Source organism: Ursus americanus, chromosome 33, assembly GCF_024610735.1.
Source record: "Ursus americanus isolate L20-20 chromosome 33, mUrsAme1.1.p, whole genome shotgun sequence".
NCBI classification, from domain to species: domain Eukaryota; kingdom Metazoa; phylum Chordata; class Mammalia; order Carnivora; family Ursidae; genus Ursus; species Ursus americanus.
Window position 1 is genome coordinate 29,316,408 of NC_142159.1, and position 26,877 is coordinate 29,343,284.

The window sequence follows — 26,877 nt, forward strand, 5'->3', positions numbered from 1 at the left end:
GATGCCAGGTGCCGGGGTAGGGGACAAGCCCAGACACAGACCCCCTTGTGGCCTGGCTGGCATCCCACCTTCTACGGAGGGCAGTGCATACATTTAGCCAGCTGGGAGTCCTCTGGCCTGGGGTCCCTGCCCAGGGCCAAGGTTACCCCACACACCCTAGAGTGGGACCGGGAGGCGGGGAGAGGGGGAGCAGGGGCTGTGTGTTGGAGGCTGGAGGTCCCCGCCCTGGGGAGCCAGTCCACCGAGCCCTCTGTGGACAGAGGTCAGGGGTGTCCTCACACAGACCCTGGCCCAGGAACACGTGGCAGGTGGCCCCAGGGGGAGTGGGTGGGTGCCCCCCCAGGGGGAGTGGGTGGGTGCCCCCCCCCGCAGCAAACGGGAATGTGTTTATTGTTGTGTCCGGGGGTCTGGAGTGAATGTCCCACACAGAGCAGACTTTGTGCAGAGCAAGCCGAGTGTAGTCGGGCAGGGATGGGCAGCGCCCAGGGCCGCTCCGTGCACATAACGAGCACCCAGCGAGCCACCCGCGCGGCCGTGCACCCGTGCTGCAGAAAACCAGGTACGGCGGGGAGAGGGCTGGGCGCCACTTTAATGTTGCACAAGCTTTGTCTCTGAAAATTTAAATACCTCGTATATATCTTAACATCATGAGAAATCTGCCCAGACCCTGGGCAGGCTCCCTTCCTCCCCCGGGGAGGGGTGGGGGGCAGAGGGCTGGGACTCCTGCGGGCGCTCAGCACGCCTGGGACCGCAGCGCTGGGCCAAGGGGCAGGTGGCTGGGGTCCGCCCTGGGGAGTCCGTCAGAGTCTGAGCAGAAGGCCGGTGGCGGCGGAGCCCTTGGAGGGGGCTGGCACGTCCCCACAAGCCCCTTGGCCCCCTGAGCAGGCACCCTCGGGGGTGCCCCGCTCCTCCCCCGGGGGTGCCCTCGGGCCCTGCAGCCGCTGCTGCCGCTCCTGGGCCTGCCGGGCTCTGCTGGCGATGGCGCGCACACGGCTCTGGCTGCGGGAGGAGGAGCGCCGCAGGAAGCCTGGGGGACCGGGCGCCCCTTCCCCCACGACAGTCAGGCTGGTGGGCGAGGTGATGTCACCAACCTCCTGGAAGCCGGTGAGCCAACGCAGCTGCTCCGTCAGGGCGTCCCGCCGCACCCCCCGCCCTGCCCGCCCCTCCCTCATCAGGCCCAGGCTCCGGCCCAGGATCTCCACTTGGGGGGCGAAGTCGTCAGCAGTCAGGTCCCCCAGGCTCTTGGACTTGGTGGCTGCAGGGCAGTCCCGGAGGCCCGCTAGGGGGAGGCGGCCCCAGGGCGGCCTGGGGGCCAGGGGACGAGGCGGAAGCTCTTCCGGTGCGGAGGGCAGCTGGCTGGCAGCCCGCAGGTTGGGGCTGGATTTGCTCTTGGTCACAGCAGGCAGGTCCAGGCGGGCGGCCGGGGCCGAGCAGGGCCGCAGGGGCAGGCGTCCGGCTGGAGCCCCCGAGACACTCTCACGGCCCAGGCCCAGACCCAGGCCCGGCAGGGAGAGGTCAATGACCGTGTCGCTGGACGACACACTGGAGGACGAGGACACACTGTCTCGATGGCCACCGGGTTCCAGCCGCCGCCACAGCCGGTCTCCGCCCGTGGCATCTGAGTACACGGTGGGGCAGGGCCCAGCCAGGAGCCGCCATCCGCCCGGGAGCTCCGAGGGCGCTTGCCCCTCACTCTCAGCCTTTCTGACCATCTGGCTGCTAGGAGCCTCCTCGCACGCCCCCCCGGGGCTCCCGCCGTTGTATGCCCTCCGCCGGCTTTCCGGGGCCGGCTCCGTGTCCCCTCTGCGCCAGGTCCTGGGCTGGAAGGGCACGGAAGCTCCCAGAGCTACCGCAGGGGGGCTCGCCACTTCGGCACTGGGTCCTGAGGCACACGGGGGCCCTCCCGGGGAGGGGCTGGGGGGAGCAGCCACCAGAGGTGGGGGGCCAGGGCCCAGGGCTGGCTCCTCGGCAATGGTTTCCAGGCCACCTAGGGAGGAACCCGTCCTCTGCATGGAGAAGGGGCGAGTATCTGTGGACGAGAGAGAGAGAGAGAGAGAGAGAGAGAGAGAGAGAGGAGCATGTTGGGTGCATCCCCCGTGGACAGTGCCCACAGGACCCTCAGCGGCCAGGCCCCTCCATGTGCATACAGCTGCCCCCACCCTGCCCTCCGGCTCTGCTGCTGCTGGGGCTGGGGGAGCAGACGGTCTATGCCCACAGGCAGGGTCCACAGGGCCCCCCAACAGTCCAGGGCTGGGGACAGCACAGGGCACACGGGGGCTGGGCCCCATTACCTGGCACTCGGCTGCTCTCAGTCCCTAACTATGGAGGCAGCGTGGGGACAGAAAGGAGAACAGGGTGGTCAGTGTGTGGGTGGGGCTGGCAGGTGGACAGACAAACAGCAAGGCTGGGTGGGGTGCAGGGTGGGATCGGGATCTGGGGGAGGGGAATGGCTCAGCTTTCAGCCCCCCCCCCCCCCGCCAGCAGGCTAGGGCTCCCCGACAAGGTGCCCTCAGGCTGTTGCCTGTCACACAACCTCGCAAAAGCTGTTCAGCGCAGCTCAGGCCAGAAATCAAGGCCCAGGGCCGAGGGGCAGGCGCCATCTACTCCACTCCCTGCAAGCACTGGGGCCGGGCACCGTCGGGGGTCTCGGGGGCCGCCTTGCAGGGCACCACCGACCCACAGCAGACTTCTCAGAGGACTGAGAACACCTGCGGCCTGGCCCTGGCTGGAAGCAGCCCCCAGGCCTCAGGAAAGGTGTCAGGAGCGGGCAGGGCAGGCCAGCGAAAAAGGCCGAACGTCAACACTCACAGCACCTGGAGTCAGACCTGCTCTCACTTCCCCGTCCACTTAGGGGCTTGTGGGGAGGGGGGCCTTTGAGGGCAAGAGGCCTAGGGGGTCGGTACCATCAGATTGGGGAGGGGGTGCTGGGGCTACGAGGACCCCCCAGGCAAGCCAGCGGAGCAGCGGGAAGGGAAGCCAGGATAAGCACACGGAGACAGCAGCTCTGGACGCAGAAAGGCAGGGAGGACTCCTGGCTCAGGCCATGCCAAGGGGTGGCGCGGGGGCAGCACAGAGGACGCTGGGGAGGAGCGTCTGGTCTTACCGGTGGATAGCACGGAGGATTTACTCCTAATCTCCTCCAGCTTTTGAACGAACAAGGCATTCATCTCCCTCTGCAGGGCCCCTGCCTGCCTGTGGGCGCTCTCGGGCCAGCGGGGAACCACCTCGGGGCTGCCCAGGCCGCTGGAGTCCGAGGACACAGAGCCGCCGCCCGGACCCTGCCACGGGGCCCCTCTGCCTCTCCCCACGCTGGTGCAGGGAACCCCCAGCGAGTCCGCCCGGGCACGGGGCTGCTGGCTGATGGCCTCGTGCGCAGCTGTGGGCCCCGGGCTGGGCAGCCGTCCCCGCCGCAGGCCCTCGGCGTCCTCACCAGCGCAGGAGCCCACTACGCACTTCATGCAGGTGGCAGCCATGCCAGCAGGCCCGGGGCCCTCAGGGGCACAAGGGGGCTGCTCCTGGGCCAGACTCCCCTGCGCCGGGCTCCTCCCCACCGGCGCCTTACCTCGGGGGCTGCGGCTGCCGGGCTCCTCCGGGGCTGAGGCTTCCAGAGCGGGGCCGGGGCGGGGGGCTGCCACGTCACGGGCCTCCCCCTCAGAGCCTGTGTCTTGCGTGCCCAGGACCAGCTCCGGGAAGGCCTTGCGGCCCGGCTTCTGGCTCTTGGTCGGGGCGCTGGCCGTGCGCCGCAGGAGCCGCTGGCTAACGGTAGGCCGAGGCAGGGGCCGCCCAGCAGCATGACTGTCCAGGGAGCCGGGCTTTGGGCCTCGGAGGAACAGACCTTTTAGGCCCAGAGCCTGCTTGACCTGCAAGAGAAGGAGCCCACATAGCTGGCAGCCAGGCACCGGGGACCAGGGACCGCCAGCCCAGCCCAGGCACCCTCTGGCAGGCGGTGGCCGGGCTGAGCCTACCGCAGCCCAAGGGCCAGCCTGGCGAAGGCACCGGCGGGCATGGCAGGCTTGTGCCGCTCCCAGCTGCGTGTAGGGAAGAGGGTCCCCAGGGCACGTCTGCCAGGGACAGCAGCTGCTACGGCCTCAGCACAGACCAGGGATGCACCCTGCCTTCCCTGACTGCAGGGGGAGGGTCTGCGGGTCTCAGGACACGTGGGCCCAGGGAGGGCTGGAAGGAGGAGGCCCCCAGGCTTTTCCCAAAAGAGGACCTTGAACCCTGGCTCCTGTGCCTGCACCAGGTACCCTCACAGACCCCCAAAGCCCCCGGCTCTGGTGGAGCAGGCTGGCACAGGGCCCCCGGGTGGTGCTGGCATGGAGAGAAAGATGAGAGGAAACCCCAGGGGAGCAGGCACCACCCCACTCACGCTCACCCTGCCTTTGGGCGCCGCAGGCCGAGGAAGCAAGCAAAGCCGGGCGCAGGCCAGCGGTCTGCTCTCCCATGTCCCTGCCCGCCCACTCCCCCGGAGGGGCTGCCTCCTCTGGGAAGCCTTCCTGGACTGCTGCCAGGCTCACCCTGCTCTCTGTTCAGCAGCCCTGAGGGCAGGGCCCTTGTCGGCTCGGCCTTCCCAGACAGCCAGGCCTCTCCCCGTGATCTCCCTGCCTGAGGAGGGAGGCCAGGGGTCACCGGGACCAGCTAGCAAGTGCCCAGGTCACTGCCAGAGAGGCCAACAGCTGCGTCTCCAGAGTGCAGGGGCCAGAAGGGTCCTCACATGCAGAGGCCCCAACAACAGCCACAACTCCCCGGGGACTCGGGGGCACTTCTGGGCAGAGATGTTCACGTGGCCAGCACTTGAATCGGCTTCCCGATTCAAGATCCCAAATCCAGAGCAATTTGGTCAAAGTTGGCTGCAAAGTCATTTAGAAGAAGGTCCAGGATTCAAGCTCAGAGCTCCTGGTCCCTGGGGCCTCCCCACACCACAGCAGGCATCCTGGGCGCACACAGAGCCAGGGAGCACACCGGGGGGGGCGGTGGAGGTGGCCAGGAGGAAGGGTGAGGGCAGGGAGGGGGACGGGTGCCGGGATGCCGGGGCACTCCAAGCTAGAGGACCAGACACAGAGGGGCAGGGTGGGCAGGGGCACGAGGCGTCAGACAGAGGACAGAGGAGGGACGGAAGGCCAGGAGGGGTCCACGCACAGGAGGCCTCGCCAGAGTCCTGGACCTGCCTCATAAATGCTGCCCTGCGGCTGAACATGGCCCCAGGGACCCCAGAACCACGTCACGATCCATGTCACATGAGCTGACAGTCTCCAAAATGCTACCAGGAATCACGGATGCTAATGGGACGGCCTGAGCATGCAGGTGGGGGGCGGGCGGGCTCTGCCGCCCTGGCGCTGGGGTACCTTCGAGCTCCTAACGGGACTGTCCTTCTAAAAGTAGACTTTGGACATGGGGAAGCCCACTGCAAGACCAAAGAGACAGAGTGAAGGCCGTGAGACACCGACAGCTGGGCGCAGAGCCCGCGGAGACAGGCAGACGCAGGACAGACAGACGGCTTGACGGTGGGCAAGAGCCGAGCGGCCTGTGGCGCTGTGCCCGGCAGCACCTCGGGCCGTGGAGGTGGCAGGAGAGAGACTGTCAGTGGCAGGACCACGCGGGCCCCCCATGCACACCTGGCAGCCCACCACTCGCTGGCCCCGCCCAGGCCCGGAGCACAGAACTGGGGAGACAGAGAAGGACCCCCATCCAGGGACGCAAGGGGTTGGGAGCAAAACCAGGAGGCCCCCTTCCAGAGATGGACAGAGAACCGAGGACCCTGAGACACAGGAGTGAGGAGGCTCAGGAGAGACGGTTGGGGGGAGGGCTGCAGCGGCTGCAGGACGTGGAGGTCGGATGCCCCCACCACCCACTTTGCAGGAGGAGAAACAGGCCCAGCGAGGTGACCAGGAGGCAACGTGCCTGAGATGGGACGGGGTGGGGCGAGGCCAGGGGTCCTGCAGGCAGCACTCACCTTACCACTGATGTCACTGACGGCCACATGGACAAAGATGGAGGCCTCTTCCATCCCCTCCAGGTACACATGCCGATAGCCTGAAATAGCCGGTCACGGCTCACCCTGCCCCACTCTGCTCACAGGTCCTGAGGCCCTGAATACAACCCGTGAGCCCAGTTCTGGGGACTCCTCCAGGAAGCCCCGTGGTATTGTGCGCTCTTCCTCTTCCCGGGGGGGCCAGGCGATGCCTCCGCCTGAGCGCCCTTCCCCTCCCCCACCCACCAAGCACCCTTGACCTCACTCCTTCCTCCTCAGCTCCCTCTGTGTCCCCAGGCCCACCCATGGCAGGAGCCGACCCCTAGGAGGAAGCTCAGCCCTGGTGCCCTCAGCTGACCAGTAGGGGACACTGGTCTGTGGGGGGGGCTGGTCTCTGTGGGGTACGCTAGTCTGGGGGTGGGATGCTGGTCTCTGTGGTGGATGCCTGCCTGAGCAGGGGACATGGTCTCTCATATGGGGGACGCTGCCCCTCCCCACCCCGCCGGCCCCCCCTGCCCACCTGGCATCATGCTGCTGAAGGCCAGTGTCCTCTGGCCAATGAAGTCACGCCCAATGGGGTCATGGTCCCAGACAAGGAAGCGCACCAGTGCGATCTCAGGCATATGCACAGTGAACACCAGGGTCTCCTCCCACATGGGGTTGAATCCTAGAGGCCACGGGGAGCAGGTGTCACCTCCCACCCCAGGTCCAGCCTGGAGGCCACTTGGGCCCACGCCCTCTTCCAGTGCCTCCGCCTGGGCTGGGCTCCCGGCCGACAGGAGCAGCACCTGGGGACCAGGCTCTGACAAGGGCCCCAGCGAGGGGGCAGCGGGCAGGTTGTCTGGGTCCCAGGAGCAGCCCCACCTCTCCCTCCCCTGTGAGGCCGTGGCCAGCGGAGCCAGGGGGCCCGGTGCCTCACCGTTGTCATCCACCACACGCGTCTGCTCCTTGTTGCAGTCCACGGGGAGCCCGATCACCTCCACCTCCACGAAGGGGTCGATGATCTGGGTGCGGAGGGCAGGGGTGGCACCGGGCCCGGCGTGGCGCTCCAGCCCCACCCACCCATGCCAGGGCCCTCCTACCTCGCCTCGGTCCCCCAGCATTGAATCCCGCGGCTTGGGGAGCTGCTGCCCGCTGATGATCCGAAGCACCAGCTGCTTCTTGAGCTGCCCGGGCAGAGGGTCTTCAGAGTTGGGGTTGAAAACGCCTGGGAGGGCAGGGTGCCAGGCTGAGGAGGGCAGCGGCTGCGCAGGGCACCCCACTGCACTCCGTTTACTGAACGGGAGCCCCAGATTGGGGCGGGGGGACAGGGGGCAGGGTTCCAGCACGGGGGCACCAGGGGTCTGCATGCTGGCCGCCTCTGAGACCGGCCTGAGCTAGGACACAGCCCGTCCTCGCCCCTCTCGGCACGCTGCCTCTGTGTGGGGAGGGGTGCTGGGCTCCCCAGCAAGGGGCAGCAGGAGGGGTGGGGGGAGGATTCAGGTTAAAACGGGGAGAGCTCCACACGAGACTTCCAGCAGTTTTCAGTGCGAACACTGAAGGGTCTGGGAAGGGACCCGGGAGCTCTGGTGCCCTCGCTGCAGGGCGCCTCGGCCCGAGCCCCGTGGGGAGTCGCCTCACATGCGTCCTGCTGCGGAACCTCGTGGGGGGCCAGGCGTGGGGAGGGGCTCCCCAGTTCACCCCTGCCGACCCCTGGCAGAGTGGGGGCCCTTCACCGCACCCCGACCTCCGGCATCCTGGGGGGCTGCGTCGCGGGTGGACGCCAGCTGGCCCTGCCCACCCCGCGCCCCGGGCCTCACCCTGGCACATGCACTGCGGTTTGAGCACGTAGCCACAGTTCCCGTTGGTACTGAACTTGGCGCGATTCAGCTGCAGCATCCGCCCCTCCGACTGGTAGTTCAGGGCGACTGTGGGGGGGGGAACATGAGGTGGCCCGGTCAGCGCCCAGCCCGCGTCCCCCCTCCGCCCCTGCTCGGCTGCCCCTGAGTCCGTCGTTCTTCTGTGTGAGCCAACCCCGGGCTCACCGTTGTGCACGACCAGGACCGGGCGTCCTGGGAGGATGCCCCTGGAGCCCTGCACAGCCAGCCCCCGACACCCCCAGGAGCGCCGGGCCCTCCCCTGTCACGGTCCCAGCCACACGCACCCATCTGGCAGCCTGCGTTCCAGAAGGGCTGCGGGTTATAGTTGCTGGAGTCCACGCGGTAGGAGGACGGGTAGATGCGGGACAGCTGGTGCTGGTTGAAGCGGAGGTACTGGGCCGGCTTCTGCTGCAGGATCTGCTGGGCCCTGGTCTCACTGAAGGACGACACCTGCCAGCTGGACGCCACTGCGGGGCAGGAGGCCGGCCTCAGAGGCACACCCGGGCCGCGGCCCAGCCCTCCCACACACCCCCAAGGCCCTCGACCCTCACCCTCGGCCTCCACATCGTGCATGCCCACAGACTTGGTGTACTTCACCAGGTCCGAGAGGGCGCGAGACAGCTTCATGGTCTTCTTCTGCCGGCTCGCCCTGGGAGGAGGGCGGGCGACATCGGTCAGGGCCCGGGGGCGGGCGCCCCTCCCGACTCAGGCCAGCCTGGGCACCACAGTGTGCGAGCCAGGCTCACTGATTCATGCCAAATGTCCACCTAATGTCCACCGCGCCCCGTTGCGGGTGCCGGGATGTGCAGTGGACCCTGAGAAGAGACATGGGGGAGGGGCAGGCGCTGGCGCTGAGCCCCCCCCCAAGAATGTCTCTCCAACTGCAGTGGGTGCTAGAAGCAGGCACAGGGGTCCATGCTGGCCAGTGTGTCCCCGCGACGCTGAGGTCCCCTCCCTGGGCTCCTCCTCCCCCACTCCACTGTGCGGTCACGGGGCCACCGCAGGGCCTGCGCGTCCAACGCTGGCGTTGCGGGGACAAGGGCCTCGGCACTTGCCGCCGCCACTGTCTGTGCAGGGTCCAGGCTGGGGCAGGGCACTGACCCTCGGCTCTGGCTGCCTTGGGAGTCCAGGTCCTCCTCCCCCTCCTCCATGCTGGCCGCCTTCTTTAGCTTGCTGCTCTTTTTCTGTGTGGAAGGAGAGCGGAGTCAAGCTCTGTGGGGCCCCTGGCTCAGCCGCGGCCCCTACGCAGGCCGGGAGGGCGCAGGAGGCAGGCCTGCCGTCCTGGGGTCCTGGCACCCAAGCTGCCCGGCTGAGCCGGCCTGTCCTCTGCAGTGTGCCGGTCGGCCTGGGCCCCGAGGGACCCACGGCGCTGGCTGGTGCAGGCCAGGGGAGGGCCATCGAGGCACCTGCTCTGCGTAGCCCCAGGCAGACGACGTGGCTAGGAGTCCAAAGGGGGATTCTGGGAGGCAGGCCAGGGGCCCGGAGAGCTGGAGGGGACGCCCCTGGCTGGCCAGCACAGGGACAGCTGGGCAAGCGGGAGGACGGAGCATGGTGGGCTCTGGCAAGGTGGCCCCGCCCGGGAGCCCCGCCAGACCTTGCGCTTGGAGAAGCCGCTCATAAGGACCCGGTTGTTCCGTCGGCTGGCCCCGGCGTCCTCCCCGGACTCCACGTCCTCCTCGGCCTGGGGGACAGGGAGACAGAGGTGACGGGGAGCAGGAGAAGGGGGGGCTGGCTGCCGCCCCGGACGTGGAGTCACAGCCCGCCGCCCGCCCGGGGCTGAGGCAGTGCGGGGGAGCAGGGTCTGAGAGGGAGCGTGCAGGCCCCACGGGCCCCTCGAGGGGTGCGGCTTTGAACTCATTAAGGCCCCGGTTCTGAATTTCTTCTCCCACGGAGGGTGAGCCTGTGATGAACACGTTTGTGTGTCTGGAGCGTGGCTCAGCCGTGCGTGCTTACGTAAGGCTCGCACGAAGCTCCCTGCGGCTCTGGCGTCCGGCCCTGCTTCTCACGGAGACAGAGGTCTCACCTCAGGAGAAAGGCGCTGGTCTGCGCCCCCCAAGCTGCGCTAACCCTCGTTCACCTCAGGGCTACCGTGAGCCTTCCATGGCACTACTTACGGAACGCCTTCCTTCCCTGCCCCCACCCAAGGGGCTCTCCAGGCCCAGTCCTGTACACACGTCCACACACACCCGGGGATGCACCTCCGCCCGTCCGTACCTCCCCTCCAACCATGCCCCAGCCTGGACGCCGGCCCTCAGCCAGGAGGGGAGAAAGGCCCCTCCGGTGTGGACCCTGGAGCTCAAGCTGGGCCCCACTGTGCCTGATGGGGGAGCACAAGATGGTCAGCCGTGCCCCAGGGACAGAGGGGACAAGACCTCGTGCTCCGGAGCTGCCCCGAAGAGCCCCGTGTGGTGCCCGCCCCCTCGGCCTGAACACCGCCACGGCTCACACATTGGAAAAGGAGCGTGTGGCCCACGATGCTGGCGGGCAGCTACCCCAAACTCCACCGGCTGCCCGGGCCCTGCCCACACCTGCTCTGGGGAGGAGCTTGGGCCCGTGGGGAGTCAGGCCGCGGCTCTCCAGCTCCTGCCTGCGCCCTGGGTCTCCCCCGCTCGCACCCTGCTGGTCAGCGGGCTGCACGGAAGGAGCTGGTCCAAAGCCCGAGGCACGGATCCACCACAGAGGAGCTCAGCGTCCACTCTGCTCCAGCTTGCTCTAGAAGTGTTTCTCTTTCTCATCCCCGGCCCTAGCAACACCAGCCCATTTGCCTCCCAGTTTCCTGAATGCTCCGCGGCGCGCTCGCAGAGGCGCTGGGAGCCGTGTGCACGGTGCGCGTGGAGACAGTTGAGGCCGACACGCTCCGCAGCTCTGTAAACATTGCCTGAAATGCCATGCACAAGCAACTTTAAATCTGGGCACAGCAAGGAGAGGCGCGTGTCCGCCCAGCATCCTGGAGAAGCAGCTGCAGCCTCAGCCAGAATCCACTGTCACCCCCAACGCCCGCACGCCGGAGCTTGGCAGGGCTTACAGCTCAGGCCTGAGCTCCGGCCACCCTCAGGGAGGCTGTGGGCAACAGAGGGCCCGCACTGGGCCACTCCTGCCCCCTAGACACAGCCTGGTAACCCTAGAGAGCTCAGCAGGGTGGGGTGGGGTGGTCAGGACAGCCGGCGGAGGACCATCCACGCTTCGGACAGAGCGCAGGCTGCAAGGCCTGGCCTGGCCAGCCCCTTCTGATCAAGGAGGTCTAGTCCTGGCCCCTCTGGATGTCAGGGAGGGAGGTGCTGGGTCCCCCAGAGAATCAGGCCTGTCCTTGGCCAGCACCAGCACCCACTAGAGTTGTGCCAAGCACTGAAGATTGGGGTCCCCTCCCTGCCCATCAGACTGCACTCTGAGCCACCTGCCCTCTCCCACACGGGGAACTCCCAGAGGGTAGGGGCCACAGCGTCGGGTCCCCCAGCAAAGGGGACAGAGAGGTATGTTGGGGGCATGTGCATGACCCCACTGCCCAGATGCTCCCCCCTCTGCCTAGACCCCAACACCCCAATGTCCCCCTGCCCATGTCCCAGCAGCAGAGAGCCTAGTGCTGCTGGGAACAGGGTGGATTGCCTGATGCCCCCTCCAAGCTCCATGCCTGGTGGCTCAGCCTGAGCTGCTACTGCTTCTCCTCCTGTTCGTCCTCCTCCTCCTCCAGGAAGCCTTCCCTGAGTACCTGCTCCCCCTCATGCAAAAAGTCACACAACCCTAAGCCTCCCAGGTCCAAGCGGCCATCCTGCATGTCACTAAGTTCCCAGGTACATGCCCAGATACTGCTTGGTCAAGGGAAAGCAGGACTTCACATCATGTCCCCCATGTTGGACATACTGCCCACCTCGTCACCCACTGTAGGCGCTCTGTGTCCTCCCCACCCAGAAATGTGGGGACGGGTTATGGATGCACAGGTGTGCACAGACCACACGCTCCAGGCCCTTCCCTCAGCCGCAGACCGACTCATGGGCTGCAGGGCTCTCACCTTTCTGCCCTCTGCCCTGTGCCCAAGCTTTCCAGATGGAGGCAGTGTGGACACGGTGAAGTCATTGGGGTCCTCACAGTCCCGAATCTTCGACTCCTTCATTAAGGAATCCAGTTTCTTCTTGGCGATGTTTTCCACACGCTTCCGGTTAGTGGCGACCTGCCAGAGCCGGACGGCCACCCCGTGCCATCAGTCCCCAGCCCCGCGGCAGCAGCACCACCGGCCCCCAGATCCTTGCCGGAGGGGCCCGCTGGAGCTGCGGAGCTCGAACCCCATCTTGGCTTCTCAGCCCCGACCCCAGCCGCGCACTCACTCCTAAGAGGCGCCGCTTTACCCTCACACCATCCCGCCCCAGGGCCGCACAGCAGCCATGTGATTTGCCCGGGGCCACAGACAGTGACCAGTAGGCCCTGAACCAAGGCCTCTCTGATTTTAACACCTGCATCCTTTAGCTGCACAATGCTGCCCACAGAAACTCGGCAGACGGCTTGTCACGTGTCCGGCTGGTGGGCCTTGGGTGGGTGGGCAGGGATGTCAGGGTACCCAGTGGCCACTCTGGGCTCCAAGAGCCCTAAGCAGCTGGGGCTCTGAGATCCCACCACTGGCTACGAGACACCTTAAGGAGATGGGCAGGGGGCAGGGACGGACGGCCTGGCTGACCAGCACCAGGGGCTGGGCAGTGCCGCCTCCAGGTGCCCTCCCTGCCTGCAGCAGCCCCCATTGTAGCCCTGACACACGTGGACCCCTCCGGGGCAGGGCCTGGGCCGTGGGCATCCAGGTGCCCCAGTGCCCAGGTTGGAGGCATGCAAGGCAGACCTCAGACAGCGTGGGTTTACTATCACCTGGGGCCAGAGAAATATGCAGGCACATTGGAAGCAGAAAGAACTCTGCTGCTTCAGGGCTTTCTAAAACAACCAGCTAACGTGGCTGGGAATGCTCCTGCACAATTACTTTCCCATCTGATGGCCCCTCGGGGAGAACTAATGCCTTCCTACCTCGCACTGGCAGCTTACAACAGTGCCCAGAGGAGAGAGGAAGCTAATTACAGAGTCCCCCCAGCCCCGCTAGGCCGAGCTCTTTTTCACTCCTCAGCCTCCCTGTGGGACCCCCCAGCCCCAGCGCCTCTGCGTGAAGAGGTGGAAGTCCACTAGCTGGGGGCTCAGGGGCCGTGTCACGTGTGAAGGGGCAGGTAGGGAAGAGCCCCCCCTGGCTGAGCATGCGCCCAGCTATCTAGCCATGGTACAAAGCACCCTTGCATCTGCCCAATATCCCTGTCTCAGCCACCTGCCTTCTCACAGCAAGGCTATGAGCCTGTTGTTCAGGGCTGCAGCTCCCCTGCTCCCCGACAAGGGCCTCCCAGCCCTACTCACCCGCGGTACAAAGCACCCTTGCATCTGCCCAATACCCCTCTCTCAGCCACCTGCCTTCTCACAGCAAGGCTATGAGCCTGTTGTTTGGGGCTGCAGCTCCCCTGCTCCCCGACAAGGGCCTCCCAGCCCTACTCACATCCCCGTTGAGAAGTTTGCAGTCCTCATCAATCTCGTCTGCACTGTCTTCATCAGACACCTCACCTTCCTCAGCATCCTCACTGATGCTGGAGGGAAGCTTCTTGCCCTGGGGGAGGCAGTGGACCATGGGAGGGGTCCTGGAGGAAGTCCTGGGAGGCCAGTACCCACACAAGAAGCAGCAGAGGGAAGGAGCCTTTCTCAAGCTTGCTTGCGGACCTCAGGCCAGGGGCAGGGGCCATCCCAGCAAGGGAGGGAAACACCAGGGAGTGCACATGGAGGTCCCCAGACTGAATGGCCACCATGGGGGGAGACTGAGGCCAGGTCAGGGGTAGGGCCTACCCTGACTCCTCAAATCTGCCACAGATCGTGTGGAACCCCACACCGTCTAGAGCAGGGTAACTGTCCGTCACCTGGCCACAGATCAGAGGTCAGGGGCCCAGCAGGATGCTGGCCCCAGGAGGGGCGGGCAGGGGCTCACCTTCACCAGAATCTTGCCCTTGAGCATCTGCGGAGAGGGAAGCATGGTGGCATCCTCACTGCTTACTGATGACAAGTCCAGCTTATCCCCAAGGATACCAGTCAGATACTGGGCCATCTTCTTCTGTTGCATGACACTACAGTGGTTCTCAATGGACAGGATCACTGGGTACCTGTAGCCCCAAGGTGGAAGAGTCAGAGTGTAGCCAGCGGAGGGCTAGGCCCCACCTGTGTAAGACATCAAGAGATCTTCACCAGCAACCGGGATAGATGGAACTGCCAGCCACTCTGGGAGGGAGCCCATCAATGGCTTTGAAAAGCAACTGGGTGGGTAGGAAAGGAGCTGAGAGATTTTAGGGACAGGTAAAGAAGGCATGTAGTTCATATCCCAATAAAAAAAAAAAAGCAATTAGAAACTCCAGGAAAATAAGAGGAAACATTCAAGCAAGTCAGCAAAGTCATGGTTTAAAAATGATGTGGACTCAAGTGAGGAGCAATGAATAGACTGAGAAAGATGATCTCATTGACCTAGATACTGAGACATGGTCCTGTGATGGTTCTGGGGTCCTAACACTGGCCCCATAGGCAAGGAGACATAAGCCAGGCACATACCATCTGGTAAAACATCGCTATTACCTGTGTATGCAGAAGCGGGAGTAAAACATAGGGGTTTTCATTCTATGCTCTTCAGTGGTTTGACTTATTTTTTAACCAAGTGCACGTTTTATTTGGATTTTTGCCAAAAGGTAACATGATCTTTTTAGAAAACGTAGGTGACCCAGACCTAGAAGGCATGAATCAGAGCAAGAGATAGGCAAGTCCTGTGAAGCGGAGAGGGCAAACAGGACTTGGGGCAAAAGTACTCCCCATTTCTCAGGCAAGGGACTGAAGCCTAAAGCGCAAGGCCCTAGGGAAGAACCCTATGCCTGCAAAGATTATGCTAACGCACATAAGGCGTGAGCCCTGTCCTAAGACCCTGTCCTAAGTCCCTGGGTCCTTTGCAGCTACAGAGACCTGTCTGTCCCACCTCCCCTGCCCTGAGATGCCTCTCTCACCTGCAGTTCTAGGGCCTAGGCTGCCACACCTCACTCCCACTCCCTTCTGGCAGCCCAAGACAGAGCTTGGGCAAGCTCTTTCAGGAGGGGCCCCTCTATTTCTATTTCCTAAATCAATCTTGCTTCTCCTCCCCTCCCTCATTAAATTAGTTCTTTCCTTGCCTGGGAGCCTTGTTTAGCCAAGACTTGAAGGTGACTGTAAGCGTGGGGAGGCGGTCTTCTATTTCCAGAAACTAAATTGCATTTTGTCCAACAGTGTCTGTAGCTACTGCTGAGTGACAGCAAATTGAGTTCGGACGTGGAGTAGCTTCTTGGGGGTAATTAGTGCCAGAGCTACCACTGCCGCAGGCAGCTGACCCCAGGGACTGCCTAGTGGGTGTGGACAGGGGCTGCTGGCACACGTTCCCCATCAGCCACAGCCCATCTACTCTCAGCTCCTGCACCCACTGCCTTCCCTCTCCCCAGAGCTGCGGCTCCACTCCCTTCCCTGACTCTCAGCCTCAACAACAGACCTCAAAATCAACCCCTCGGGCTCTGCAAACACACCTCCCAAGGTAGGATGTGCCAGAGGGGCAGGAAGAGCCATTTGAGCCCCTCCCCCACCCAAACCCCTGCTCGGTGCCCCCCTCCCCAGTCCCAGCCACTCACTCATTCTTGACAAAAGCATATTTGTTGATGGTTTCGATGACATCTTTGAAGAGGATCTTGGAGGTCAGAGTATAGCCGTGGTGCACAATGGGCTCCCCGTCAGGCCCGTCCCAGCAGTCCACTGCGGGCAGGCAGAACTCAGTCAGCTCCAGGAGCCTGGCTGCCCACGCCCGGAGACCCACAGCTCGTGGGCTGACTGAAGGGGTCCTCTCGCTCAGCAATTAACACCAGGAGGAGCCTGTCACAGCCCCTGCCTGGGAGGAGGGTAGACACCCTGCTCAGAGACCCCACAGGGCTGTCCCCCAGGGAAACGCCGGTCTGCAGCCCAGGCCCGGGGCCCCAGGGCTGAGGGAACGTGGCGTCCTTGGGCCCCCACCACGTACCCTCCACACAGCGGCAGCCGGCCTGCAGGACCCAGGCGTACATGTCCACCCGAGACTGGGACATGAGCTGGTCGCCCACGAGGTAGGTGTTGTGGGACGAGGTGATGAAGTAGTGGCTCAGCGGCCGCGTCATGTCCTGGTGCACGCCGTGGTGCTCGGGGTTGAAGATGTCGCCGGCAGGACTCCGAGTATAGTTGGTAAAGCCTGCGCGGAGGCACGGTGGGTGCTTAGCCCCCTCGCGCCGGCCCCACCACACAGCTCATCTCGGCACCACCCATCCCCGCACCATGCAGAACAGGAGGCTGCCCGCTCAGGCCCACGGGTTGCCCGCCAGCACCACCCATCGGCCTGCCAGGACAGCAGCGACGCCCCCACTCACCGTCAATGCCCAGCACCCCCTTACTCTTGTTTTCTGGGCAGGGCTCAAACTGCTCGATGATATCCCGGCAGCTCTCAAGGGTCACACCTGCCATCTAGGCCAGAGCAAGGGCTTAAGCCCAGGCTAGCCCATCACTGGCCTGGGCTAGCCTCAGGCAGCACCCCCTCCTCCACAACCACCACCACTGCCTCCTACTCTGCCTCTGATGGTCATGTCAAGACCGACCATGGCGGGGTGGGGGGGAGGCTCGGGCCCCTGCAGGCTGATTCCCTGACTGGCTACCCCCAGTGTCATAAGACTCGGGACTTGGTGGCCAGAGGACTACTGGCTTTGGAAGAGTTGTCCCTGACTGCAGATCCTTGAAGCAGGGGAGGAGTCTTTGGTTCCATCAGCTGGGCCACCCCTCATGCCCACCGTGTTAGGTCTCAAGAGCTATGGAGCAGGGCCGTCCTGGCAGGGAGCCTCCTGTGTGCAGGAGTGCAGGACAACCAGAACCCAGTCCCACCTTGGAGGAAGTCCAGGGGCACAGGGAACCTCCTCTCCCTGCCTCCCCCTGCTGCCTTCATCTCTCACAGGAAAGCTGCACAACAAAGCCGAGCCCAAGGCGGCCCTGCACATCGACGACCCCATGCACAGAGGCTGAGTGATCTCCCAGGGCTCTGAGGGGCAGCCCAGGCCAGGAGCCCCAGTTCCCAGACGCAGTTCCGCCAGCCAGGCTTCTAGAAAGTCCCGAGGACTGCGGGGGGGGGGGGGGTGATAGAGGGGCAAATGGGGTCAGAGCTCAGAGCAGCAGTGGACCTTGGGAGGCCCAGAGTCCAGGGCCCCGGGTCAGGGCTCAAACCTCCCACCCGGTGGACAGTTTGAGCCCCAGATATAGAGAGAGTTCTGGAAAGCTTAGGGTAAAAGGCAGGGAATAATGAGTCAGTACTGCCCATCCCAGACAGGACCACTTTCCCACCCTCCACCCACAGAGAACCCAAAGCCTCATTCCAATGCTGCCCACAGTGGCTGGGCTGGGCAGGAGTCGCCCTGGACGTCAGGATCCCACAAGGCTGATTCCAGCCTCTCCCAACTGGACAAGATGCCAGTGCTCCCCCCAGCAGGACTGCCACAAGGACAGAACCCCAGCAAACTGTATGAGTGTGGGGAGGGGTTCTGGGAGAACAGCCCCAGGGGTAGCGCTCTGTCACACCCCGGGCCTGAGGCAGCCTCACAGGGCAGAGTGGGGCAAGGTGCCAGCCCAGGACAGCAGTGGTGGGAGATCTTGGGCAAATGCCACGTAGACCCAGCCTGGGTCTCTCAGCCACTCCTGCTGATCCAGCCACCCAGCCCCAGGCCCAGCCCAGTGGCCACTGCTTCTGGCCCCTAACCTCAAGGCTGACCGCCCCTCCCAGTCTCTGCCTAGACCTGGGTCCCTGAGGGTTCCAGGAAGTTACAAGTCTGGAAGCTGGTCCTCATGGTTGCCGCACACCAGCCCTAAGGATGGGAACCCTATGCTGTCTGAGCCCCACCATAGGAGCACTCTTTCCTCAGGGGACACTGGCCTTCCCCTCTCCCACTGCAGATTTCCAGCCTCCTGCCCACCACAGAAAGCAACAGCCAGCCCCTGCCTCAGCTGAGGTTGAGGGGTCCACATCCCTGAGCCTCTGGACGCTGGGTCCCAGTCAGCAGGGCAATGCCCAGGGAGCCCTCAGCCTCTTAGGATGGACAGGAAGGCCTAGAGTCAAGAGAAATGGGTAGGCATGCCCCTCTGGCACCCAAAGGCATCCGGGCATCTGCTGGACAAATGGGTGAATGGCGGTGGCAGTGGGCCTGGATCTTAGGGGTATAAGCTAGCCAGACCTGTGGTGGGAACAGGTGGGAAGGCTGGGACATGGAAATCCTGTTCGAGGAGGAACTCCACACTAAAGGTTGTGGTCAAGCGTAGGCCCCCTTCAGGAAGCCGGGGTGTCTGTGGTCAGGGCTGAGCTGCTCAGAGGCCCACAGAGAAGAAACCACAGAACTTCCCCACCTGCTGAGGGCCTCCATGGGACACACCCTGAAATATGCTGCCATGGCCCATGATGGGAACCAAAGCAGGTGCACTAAGTGGAACCCTGAATGCCAGGCTGTGGCCCATCCTTTCACACTGAAGTGTTCTCCGCCACACTGAACCTGTTCAAGGGCCCTGGGAGCCCGGGCTGCGGCCACGGAGGCTAGGACCCTGCTCCCACGGCCGTGCCCTCACCTTCTGCTCCACCTCCAGGAAGCGCTGGAGGTCAGCGGCGTCCAGGTGGTCCTTGTGGTCGCTGTAGGCCAGCATGAGCAGGTAGAGGTCCCGGCGGGTGGACATCATCTTATAGAAGGCACAGAATTCCTCAAAGCCCAGCGTCCCCTGGTGGTCATCTGTGTCTGCTTCCTGCGAGCCAAAACCTCTGTGTCCCCAGCGTCCCACACTGATAGCCACCTGGGATCCTGGCAGCAGTGAATTAACTGGGCTCCCCCTCTGACTCTCCCACCAAGAAGCCACTGGGTGACCCTTTAACACAGATCTGACCCTCCCCTCCCCTAGTCCCAGCCTTTCAAGATCAACTTACACCTGACACAGTCACCCCACACTGGAATCAAAACTTCACTCTGGGGGTCAATGCCCCATCCGGGAACCAATACCCTCTACTGGGAGCCAACACCCCATCTGGGGGCCAATACTCCATCCTGGAGTCAACACCCCACTTTAGAGCCAACACTTCACCTTGGGGGTCAAGCCCTCACTGTGGGAGCTAACACCCCACATTGGAGCCAACACCCTATACTGGGAGCTAACACCCCACTCTGGAGTTAATGCCCACCCTGGGCCGTAAGCCTGTAATTACACTTGGCTGCCCATTGGTTAGAAAAGCTCAAGGCCCCAGGGTGTACAGAGTGCCCTGGCTTCAGTCTCCACAACAGAGAGAGGACCTGGCCACTGTCTTTCTCTTGCAGACAGGGCAGCCCACACAACACTGTATTACAGGAGCCCCGCAGGAGCAAACCCACTGGGACCCCAGTGAGACCACAGAACCCACCACTCAGGGAGCATTACTGAAGTGTCAGACCCTGGAAACACCAAACACCAAGGCCAGGGACAGACCCAGAGGGCAAGGGACTCAGCAACCACAAGCCGGGCGGCCCAGAGGAGCCTGAGGTGCCCTGGGGCCGTGGCAATCTCTAGGAATGGGCCAGAAGGGCCCCATAGAAGGTGCTGCTCCAGACCCTGAGTGCTCTGGGCTGGTGAGGTGGGGCGGGGTGTGAGCAGGACCTGCCTGGAGGGTGACGGCACAGCAGGAATGGACGTCAGGTCAGCACCATGGACAGCAATGCTCCACACTCTGCGTGCCATTGGGCTAGTCTTTCGTCATGTGCTGACACAATCTGGGGTGACTGGGGGGTGGGTGCCAGAGAGGTGAGGCCCTCTCTGAACCAGGGGCATCACCAGAGAACCAGGGGACCACAGACACCCCCTATCCCTGTGGCCAGTGAGAGGACTGCTCTTGGGAAGGCTGATCTCTACCACGGACGCCTAGCTTGGCACTGAGACAGGCACCCGGCAAGGCCCCAGAGCCTCACTCCAGGACCCCCGCATCCATGCCACAACTGGGACGGGGCAGAGCCACGGGTGCTGGGGCACAGAAGACAACAGACACAGACCACGTGTCTGGAGCTCGGTTTGCGGGCAGCCCTGGGTCTGAGAGCTGACAGGATGGCCCAGGCCGGCAGCCCTCCCCAAGGTGTGGCTGGAGCTGGGCAGAGACGCCCATTGCTTTGAGTGTCCAGCCCGCGGGGTGATTTGGCCTCCCACCCCGTTCCGTGCTGGGTGGTACAGCCAGGAATCCAGGGCAGGGTGGCTGCCCGTTCTCCGTTCAGCTGCCAGCCCTCAGGGCGAATGAAAACATTCTACGAGGATGAGACCCAAAAGCACAGACCTGGCCCTCAGCCCCAGATGTGCCCCCCGAAGGAGTCCCTCGGCTGCTCTTTCTGCACAGTCACCGCGGCGGGTGAAGGCACGCTCAGCCTGGAGCCACTCTGAGGGCCGTCCGAGGGCCACGCTGGGCCTAGCCTGCACTCCGCTGTTATCTCAGACTTCATGAAACTGTTCAAGGCACTCTTTACCCCGACACAGGTCTCTCCTTTGATCAGGGACTTCCAGGTGGTGGGAACAATCTTGAGATTTCTCGACAACCCAATTGACGCTAATGGGCAGAGCTGCTCTGCCTGGCGGGGAGTCAGCCCCCCTTCCCTGGGCTCCAGGGCGCTGGGAGGGTGGCCACGAAGATGGCCAGGGAGGCCCAGGCTCTCGGGGACTACTGTGGACACAGCTGGTTGGGTCTGAGCTGCCCAGGGTCTGGGGTCCACAGCTCCAGGCCAACGTCAACTCCCCACCCCTGCTGCTCACTTCCCTCTGCAGCCAGCCCGGAGCCCAACCCCCTGCAGGCCCCAGGCTGCACGGTCTCCCCACTGCTCTGGGCCGCCTCAAGAGGATCTGGTCAGAGCCCAGACTCAGCCAAGCCAGGGGCGGGTCAAAGGGTTCTGTAGGGGACCCCTGTGCCCAGAGACTGCATGAGAGGCCCAGTGTCCCTCCAGGAGGCGCAGGCAGGCATGGACTCCCCAGGGCTCCCAGCACTCGTGCATCTTCAAGCCAGGACTTTGCACTGGACCTTCAGGCCCTGGGAGCCTGTGTGCTCTCGTGCCCCATTCTGCGAGGGTACGATCCTCTCCTCCCACCTCTGAGGCCAGGCTGGACCCTGAGTTCTAAGCCAGCCAATTGCCTGGCCCCTGACAGCCTCACCAGTCTGGAAGAGCCCCGTGCCCCAGAGCTGTCCCCAGAGGTAGGGTCGGCAGGGTACAGGTGGGGGGCTGATCTTTAGGCCTGAGCCATCTGTCAGCTCCTCACGCCCAAGTAGGCTCTGTCCCCGTGGGGGCCTCCAGGAGGGGCCCTGTGAGCCCCCCTAGTCCTTGGCCAGCAGGCCAAGGGCCTCCCCCTCTCCCTTTCATTCATACACAGACCCGTGTGCTCTGAGCTGCAGGTTCCCCTCACTCCCGCCAAGTGCCAGCACCTGTCTGTCCTGAGAGCACAGGTGAAGTCCCAGGGGCCATGCCTGGCAGAGCAGTTGGCTCTGTGTGTGTATGTGTGTGTGTGTGTGTGTGTGTGTGTGTGTGTGTGTGTGTATGAGAGAGAGAGAGAATTATCTTTCCAGGCTGCCCCCCAGGAGCTGGGTTCGCCTGCCCATCACCCCACAAAGCAGGGCCCACTGATGCCACCTTTGCTCCCCGCCGCACCAGCAGGGGTTCCGGAGAGAGAGAAACTAATTACGGACAATAAAGCCTGCCTCTTGGAGGACAGACGCATTTTCATAACTCCTCACACCAGGCTGGTTGGAACCGGGAGGCTGCATGGGGATGGGGGCACCGTGCCGGGCAGTCCAGGGGAGGACAAGAAAACGGGGTGCAGCCTGCTTTGGGTGGCTTCCCTCAGTGACCAGATGCCTGCCCCGAGTGCCTCCCCCACCAGCCCAGGGAGGGCCCCCCGGCAGCTGCTGCGGCCGCGCCCCGCATTGGAGCAATCAGCCCTCCGCCGATGCAGGGTGCTGGGCGAGCTGCCCCCCACCATCTACCGCAGGCCCCGCCGGGACTTCCCGCAGCTCCAACGGGGCGGCTTCCCTGCAGACACGCCTGCGGCCCCGCAGTGCCTGTGCTCGGGGCGCCACCGCGCCGGCCTGCACCTGCAGGGGGGCCCGCCTCACCTTGAACATCTGCTTCACCCTCTGCCGGGGAAGGTTCACGTTCAGCTTGTGCAACAGCTGCAGAACCTCGCCGATGCTCAGGCTCCCGTCCCCATTCTTGTCGGCTTCGTCGAACGTCTGCTTCAGCCACTTTAGGGCCGAGTTAGGGACCAACACGGCTCCAGCGGGGCCAGCCACACCCACCCCCACCGCACGGGCAGGGAGGAGGGGAGGCCCCCAGCCCAAGCACGCCTTCCCTCTTCTCCTTCCCCAAGTGGGTGACCCCGCCAGGGGCAGGAGAACCCCAGCAGGGTGGGTAGCTCGTCCCTGAGGTCCGCACCCCGAGACCAAGGATATTGGTCCCTCGTGCGCTGGCGGCGGGCCAGGCTGTCCTCGTCACTGATGCCCGCCATGAGGTAGCGCAGGCCCGTGACCCAGGTGCGCGCCTCATCCCCACTGGGCGAGACCAGGTCCAGAGACTCCCGGTGGCTCCCGTGGTAGATGCTGAAACAGCAGTTGGGGTCGAAAATGCCATCGGGGTAGCGCTGGAAGATCTCAGACTGCCGCCCTTCGCTCACCTCCTGGATGGAGTCGATGGAGACTGCGGGGGGTGGGGCACCAGTCACAGCCCGCCCTGGGCCTGGGGCCCCACCCGCTGCAGCAGCTCAGCTCAGAGGGACAGGAGAGGCCAGGCTGGGGAGAGCTGGGGAAGGCTATTTCAAGGGACCCGCAAAAGTACAAACGTGCTCAGGCCGGGGATCCCACACCTCCCTGCTCTGCTCTGACCCTGAGGTCTACTCCCCACTTCCTTTGGGTGCGAAAAAGGCTCACACACTCTCCCAGAGGGAGGGGGCTTCCTCCCCCTTGTTAGCAATCCCAGGCACGTGACCTCTGCACCCAGCCTGAGCCCGAGGCTGCAGAGCGAGGGAGCCCAGATGAGCCAATTCGTCTGTCGCACTCCGGCCAGCTCACGTCCCCGCTCTGAGACCGGCCTCATCCTGGGCTGCCTCCCTAGTGAGCTCTGGCCCCAGCAAGTGGTGGGGCCAGGGCTGCAGCGGGGTCCTGCTCCACGTGCACCAGCCCAAGTTCCACCAAGGATTTCATTACTGGACCCAGCACCCGGGGCTCCACAGAGCCTCCGTTCAGAATCTGAATTAGGCCCAGCCGATGACTCAGGAAGGTGTCTTTAGGGTCTGTTCCCGCACGTGTGGTAGGGTCCCTCTCAGCACACCGGGCACAGGTAGCCAGCGTCCCCTCTGGGAGCCAGGCACCGGGGCTGGGCCCCCAGCAGTGCACCCCCATCCAGCTCTCACTGCTTCCTACCGCTCTGCCCGGCGGGCTCTGTGCCCTTCTGGGGGTCATCCTGTCCAGGGCACAGATGGTGGGGCTTCCCCATCCGTGCAGTGAGGGGTGGGCTCACCCCTCTGTCCTCTGCTCCCACACCCTGAGCTCCCAGGCATGCAGAACCCACCCACCTGGGGAGGGGGTCTGCCCACCTCTCTTCTCCAGCTCCCTAGGTGCATGCAGGTGCCTGGCAGGGGTGGAGGGGTTCTGGGCCTCCAGACTTGGGGGAGTGATAGTCAGGGAACAGCTGCCCCCCGTTCCTCCCTCCTGGGTATCCTCCAAAGCCAGTCAGCTCTAACCGGCACACTCACCCCTCCCCGCCCGCAATCCTGGCCTGCCTATCTCTGCCCTATTGCCCCTCTCCACGAGGAGCCTCCATGACCCCATCGCCCTGTCCCCTCTCTTTCCATCCTCTGTGTTTCCTTCGGTGCTCAGCTGGACATGAATTTGCCCTGTTGTGAGGTGCTATTGCCCACCTCATGCTCGAACCCAGTACAGGGAACAGTGCTGTATACAAGCAGGAACCCCAGCGAGCACAGGGGCTCCACCTCCCCGGGCCCAGAGGGCAGTCCCAGCCCTCTCCACCAGGATGCTCTCCAGGGGCCTCCGCAGCACGGCTCTCTCCCAGGCCCCATGGCAGCGACAGTGCCCTTGGCAACTGCTGGGCCGAGGCCCTACCCTGGAACCCCTGGGTCTCTCCTGGCCCGTGAGGACTCTGACGTGTCCCTTCCTGCCTCTCAGCCTGGTCCCTGCCATGCCCTGCTCAGAGAGCAACCTCGCCCTTACCCCTGCACGAACCCTCCCGGCTCCAGGCAGCCCCGCAGCCCCCCGCCCCAGGCTGCCTGAGCTAACCCCGGGCACCGAAGCCTGGCCCTCGGTGTGCCCAGCGGGGGTGTCTCTCTCTCTGTTTCTGGGAGGCCTCATCTCCCAGCTGGACTGAAGGTCCGTTTGCCTCTCCGCCCATCCCAGACCCAGCCCAGGAAAGGGTGCTCCGTCCCCAGAGTCCTCTAGGGCTCTGCCAGGCAGGTGCAAGGCCAGTGCCCTGAAGGGCATGGGGTCCTGACTCTTCCCCACCTGGCGTCCAGAGGTCACCTCAAAACTCCAAGGCCACTGGACCCATGTGTCAGGCCCAGAGCCCCCTGGAGATTTCAAGGGCTCAGGCTCTGGCTGCCCCCCGAGCTGCCCCACAGCTGCTCAGGGGCCTCCCCGCTGCTCCCCCCAAGGCTGCCCCACTCACTCTTAGCCTTCTCATTCTTGCGTGAGGGCCGCCAGCGGATGCAGGAGCGATGCTCGTCCAGGAAGTAGAAGCGGACCAGGCCCTTGGAGCTGCCTCGGAGCTTCAGCATCTGGGTCCCCGCCTGCATAGCACTCATGCATCTCTCCACTGGACGTCCACGCAGACAGACCGCACAGAGAGAGACGGGGCACCGTGAGTGCCAGGCCAGCCCTACCCCTTTCTCCCACGTGCTTCAGGGGCACAGGGACCTCCCACACACCCACCTCCTGGCCGACTAGGGGGGCGGGCTCCACCCCCAGGTGCTGGCCTGGGTCACAGGCCCCACCCGAGGCACTGAGGCTGCCCAGCCCGGCTGCAGCCACCCCCAACTGGCCTGGGCCAGGTGCAGTCCCAGGCGGGACGCAGGGCCTTCACAGCCTTGCTTTCCTTTGCTCCGGCCACCGGCCCGCCCACCCTCTGCCAGCGCCAGTGACCGCCATGACCGCCCCGCAGTCTGTGACACCCTCTCAGGGGCTGCTGTGCAGTGAGGCCTCCGTGCCAGGCACAGGGCAGGTCCCTGGTGGGCAGCTGGCAGGTCGGGAGCTCTCCTGAGAGCCTGCACCCCCTTCCTGTGGCCTTCAGGAAAGCCGCCCTCGTCCTCCACGCGGCAAGGGCGACTCAGCGCAGTCTACCCCTGGAAGCACAGAGGGGGGCTCTGGGAGGCCGGCGCCGGGGGGTAGGGGGGCAGCACCAGCCTCCAGCTTCCCCCAGCATTCCTCCCCTCTCTTCCTCACCCTGTCCCCCTGGCCTCCTGTTTGCAGCCTGCATGTCTCCCAGGTCCCGGGGTTGGGGGGCTCCCCGCCAGGCCAGCAGCCCCCTGGGGCTTGAGAGAGGCCCAAGGATGGGGTCAGGTGTGGCCCCCAACCCCCTCACACCTACTTTCAGAAAGCCCAGGACTCAGAGGTGCCATTTGCTGAAGCATCAAGTGATTACCCCCCACGAGACCCACCGAGTGAGGGACCCTCGAGGGTGTGGTAGAGGCCCCTGCCGGCCGGACAAGCCCAGCCAGGGAGGACTCCCTGGAGGAAGCCAATCCCTGACCCTGCCCTGCAGGGGGAGGGCCCACAGGGAGGCCGGGCTCCCGGTGAGGACACAGGTGGGGCTGCTGGTATGCAGGAGCGGAGGGATGAGGCAGGGGTGGCCCAGAGGCCCGGAACAGGTTCCAAAGGCGGCACCTGGACCAGGCCCGTCTTTCAGCTGCAGCAGAGACCCAGGGGGCACGCAGCCCCTATGGGGCCTTCCACAGGCCAGCCCTGCCAACACAGACGCGTAAGCTTCCCGTCACCTCCCAGGCAGGCCTCGACCCCTCCACACCCGAGTCTCACACTGGCGAGGGCCATTCTGCCCACCTCCGAGGGCTTCCATGTCCTGCACATGCTGCCTCCAGCCCACAGGGGCTGAAGGTGCCACTGCCCCCCAGAGTGCCAGGGACCCCTCAGCAAAAGCTTTAGAGCCACCTGAGTGCCCAGCCAGGGTCCTGCCCCCAGTCCCTCCCTGACCCTGACCCCCACCCACCCACCCCACTACCTGCCTGGTGTTTAGCCTCCAGGCCCCAGGGCGGGGGAGGGGCGGTCAGAGGGGCCGGCTGGGGTGCTGCTGGAGTCCCATGACCCCCAGAGGGAGACCCGAGGGACAGGAGGTTACAGGTTTCCTTGGAAGGAGGAAGGCCTTGCACACCCCCAGAAGTAGCCCCCACCCTCCTGGCCCCAGGGGCTGTGGGGCTGGGCGGACCTCTAGCCCAGGAGCAGTAGGCCTGTCCTAGGCCCTCACAACCAGGCAGGGCTGCCCCCTTACCTAGTGGGCCAAGCTGCCACGGTGGGGACACGGCCACGCTCGCTCCGACCCAGAGGAGGGCCTCCGCCAGGCAGCCCACCGCTCCCCCGGTCCGGCTGGGGGCAGACGGCCAGGGGACTGACATGCTAACGATGGCCAGGGGTGGCTCCCAGAGGCCAGAGAGGGCCAGTGTCCCCCACCCCACCTCAGCAGCAGGTCAGGCAATGGCAGGTGTCACAGAGGCTCCACGGGCCCCCCTTCTCTCTTCTGCTTCTGCCTCCTCCTCCTGACAGCCCTTCGAGGCCCCTGCAGGGCTGCTCCCAAGCACCTCCGGCATTGGCCCAACTGTCTCCTGCAGTCCAACATGGCCCCCAGGCCAGCCTGCCCACCCAGCAGGGCCACGAAGGATTCCCCAAAGAAGCAGCGTCCCAGAGTGTGAGGGCAGGGGAGCAGCGCCTCT

General features: G+C 64.7%; 1 protein-coding gene across 1 annotated transcript; it reads right to left on the minus strand.

Moving 5' to 3' along the window:
* Positions 1 to 617: 617 nt before the first annotated feature.
* PLCH2 (phospholipase C eta 2) lies at positions 618 to 26,562 on the minus strand. The gene is made up of 22 exons (XM_087858722.1): positions 26,439 to 26,562; positions 24,606 to 24,752; positions 22,383 to 22,625; positions 22,046 to 22,176; positions 18,514 to 18,684; positions 16,287 to 16,380; positions 15,908 to 16,111; positions 15,525 to 15,645; positions 13,823 to 13,994; positions 13,343 to 13,450; positions 11,837 to 11,995; positions 9,425 to 9,511; positions 8,932 to 9,014; positions 8,376 to 8,479; positions 8,115 to 8,297; positions 7,771 to 7,878; positions 7,054 to 7,178; positions 6,891 to 6,975; positions 6,492 to 6,638; positions 5,954 to 6,033; positions 3,563 to 3,860; positions 618 to 2,029 (listed from the first exon to the last, which is right to left on the minus strand). Exons 1-22 carry the CDS (start codon positions 26,560 to 26,562, stop codon positions 801 to 803), a joined length of 4,203 nt encoding a protein of 1,400 aa, XP_087714848.1. The 3' UTR covers positions 618 to 800.
* Between the last annotated feature and the right edge of the window lie 315 nt (positions 26,563 to 26,877).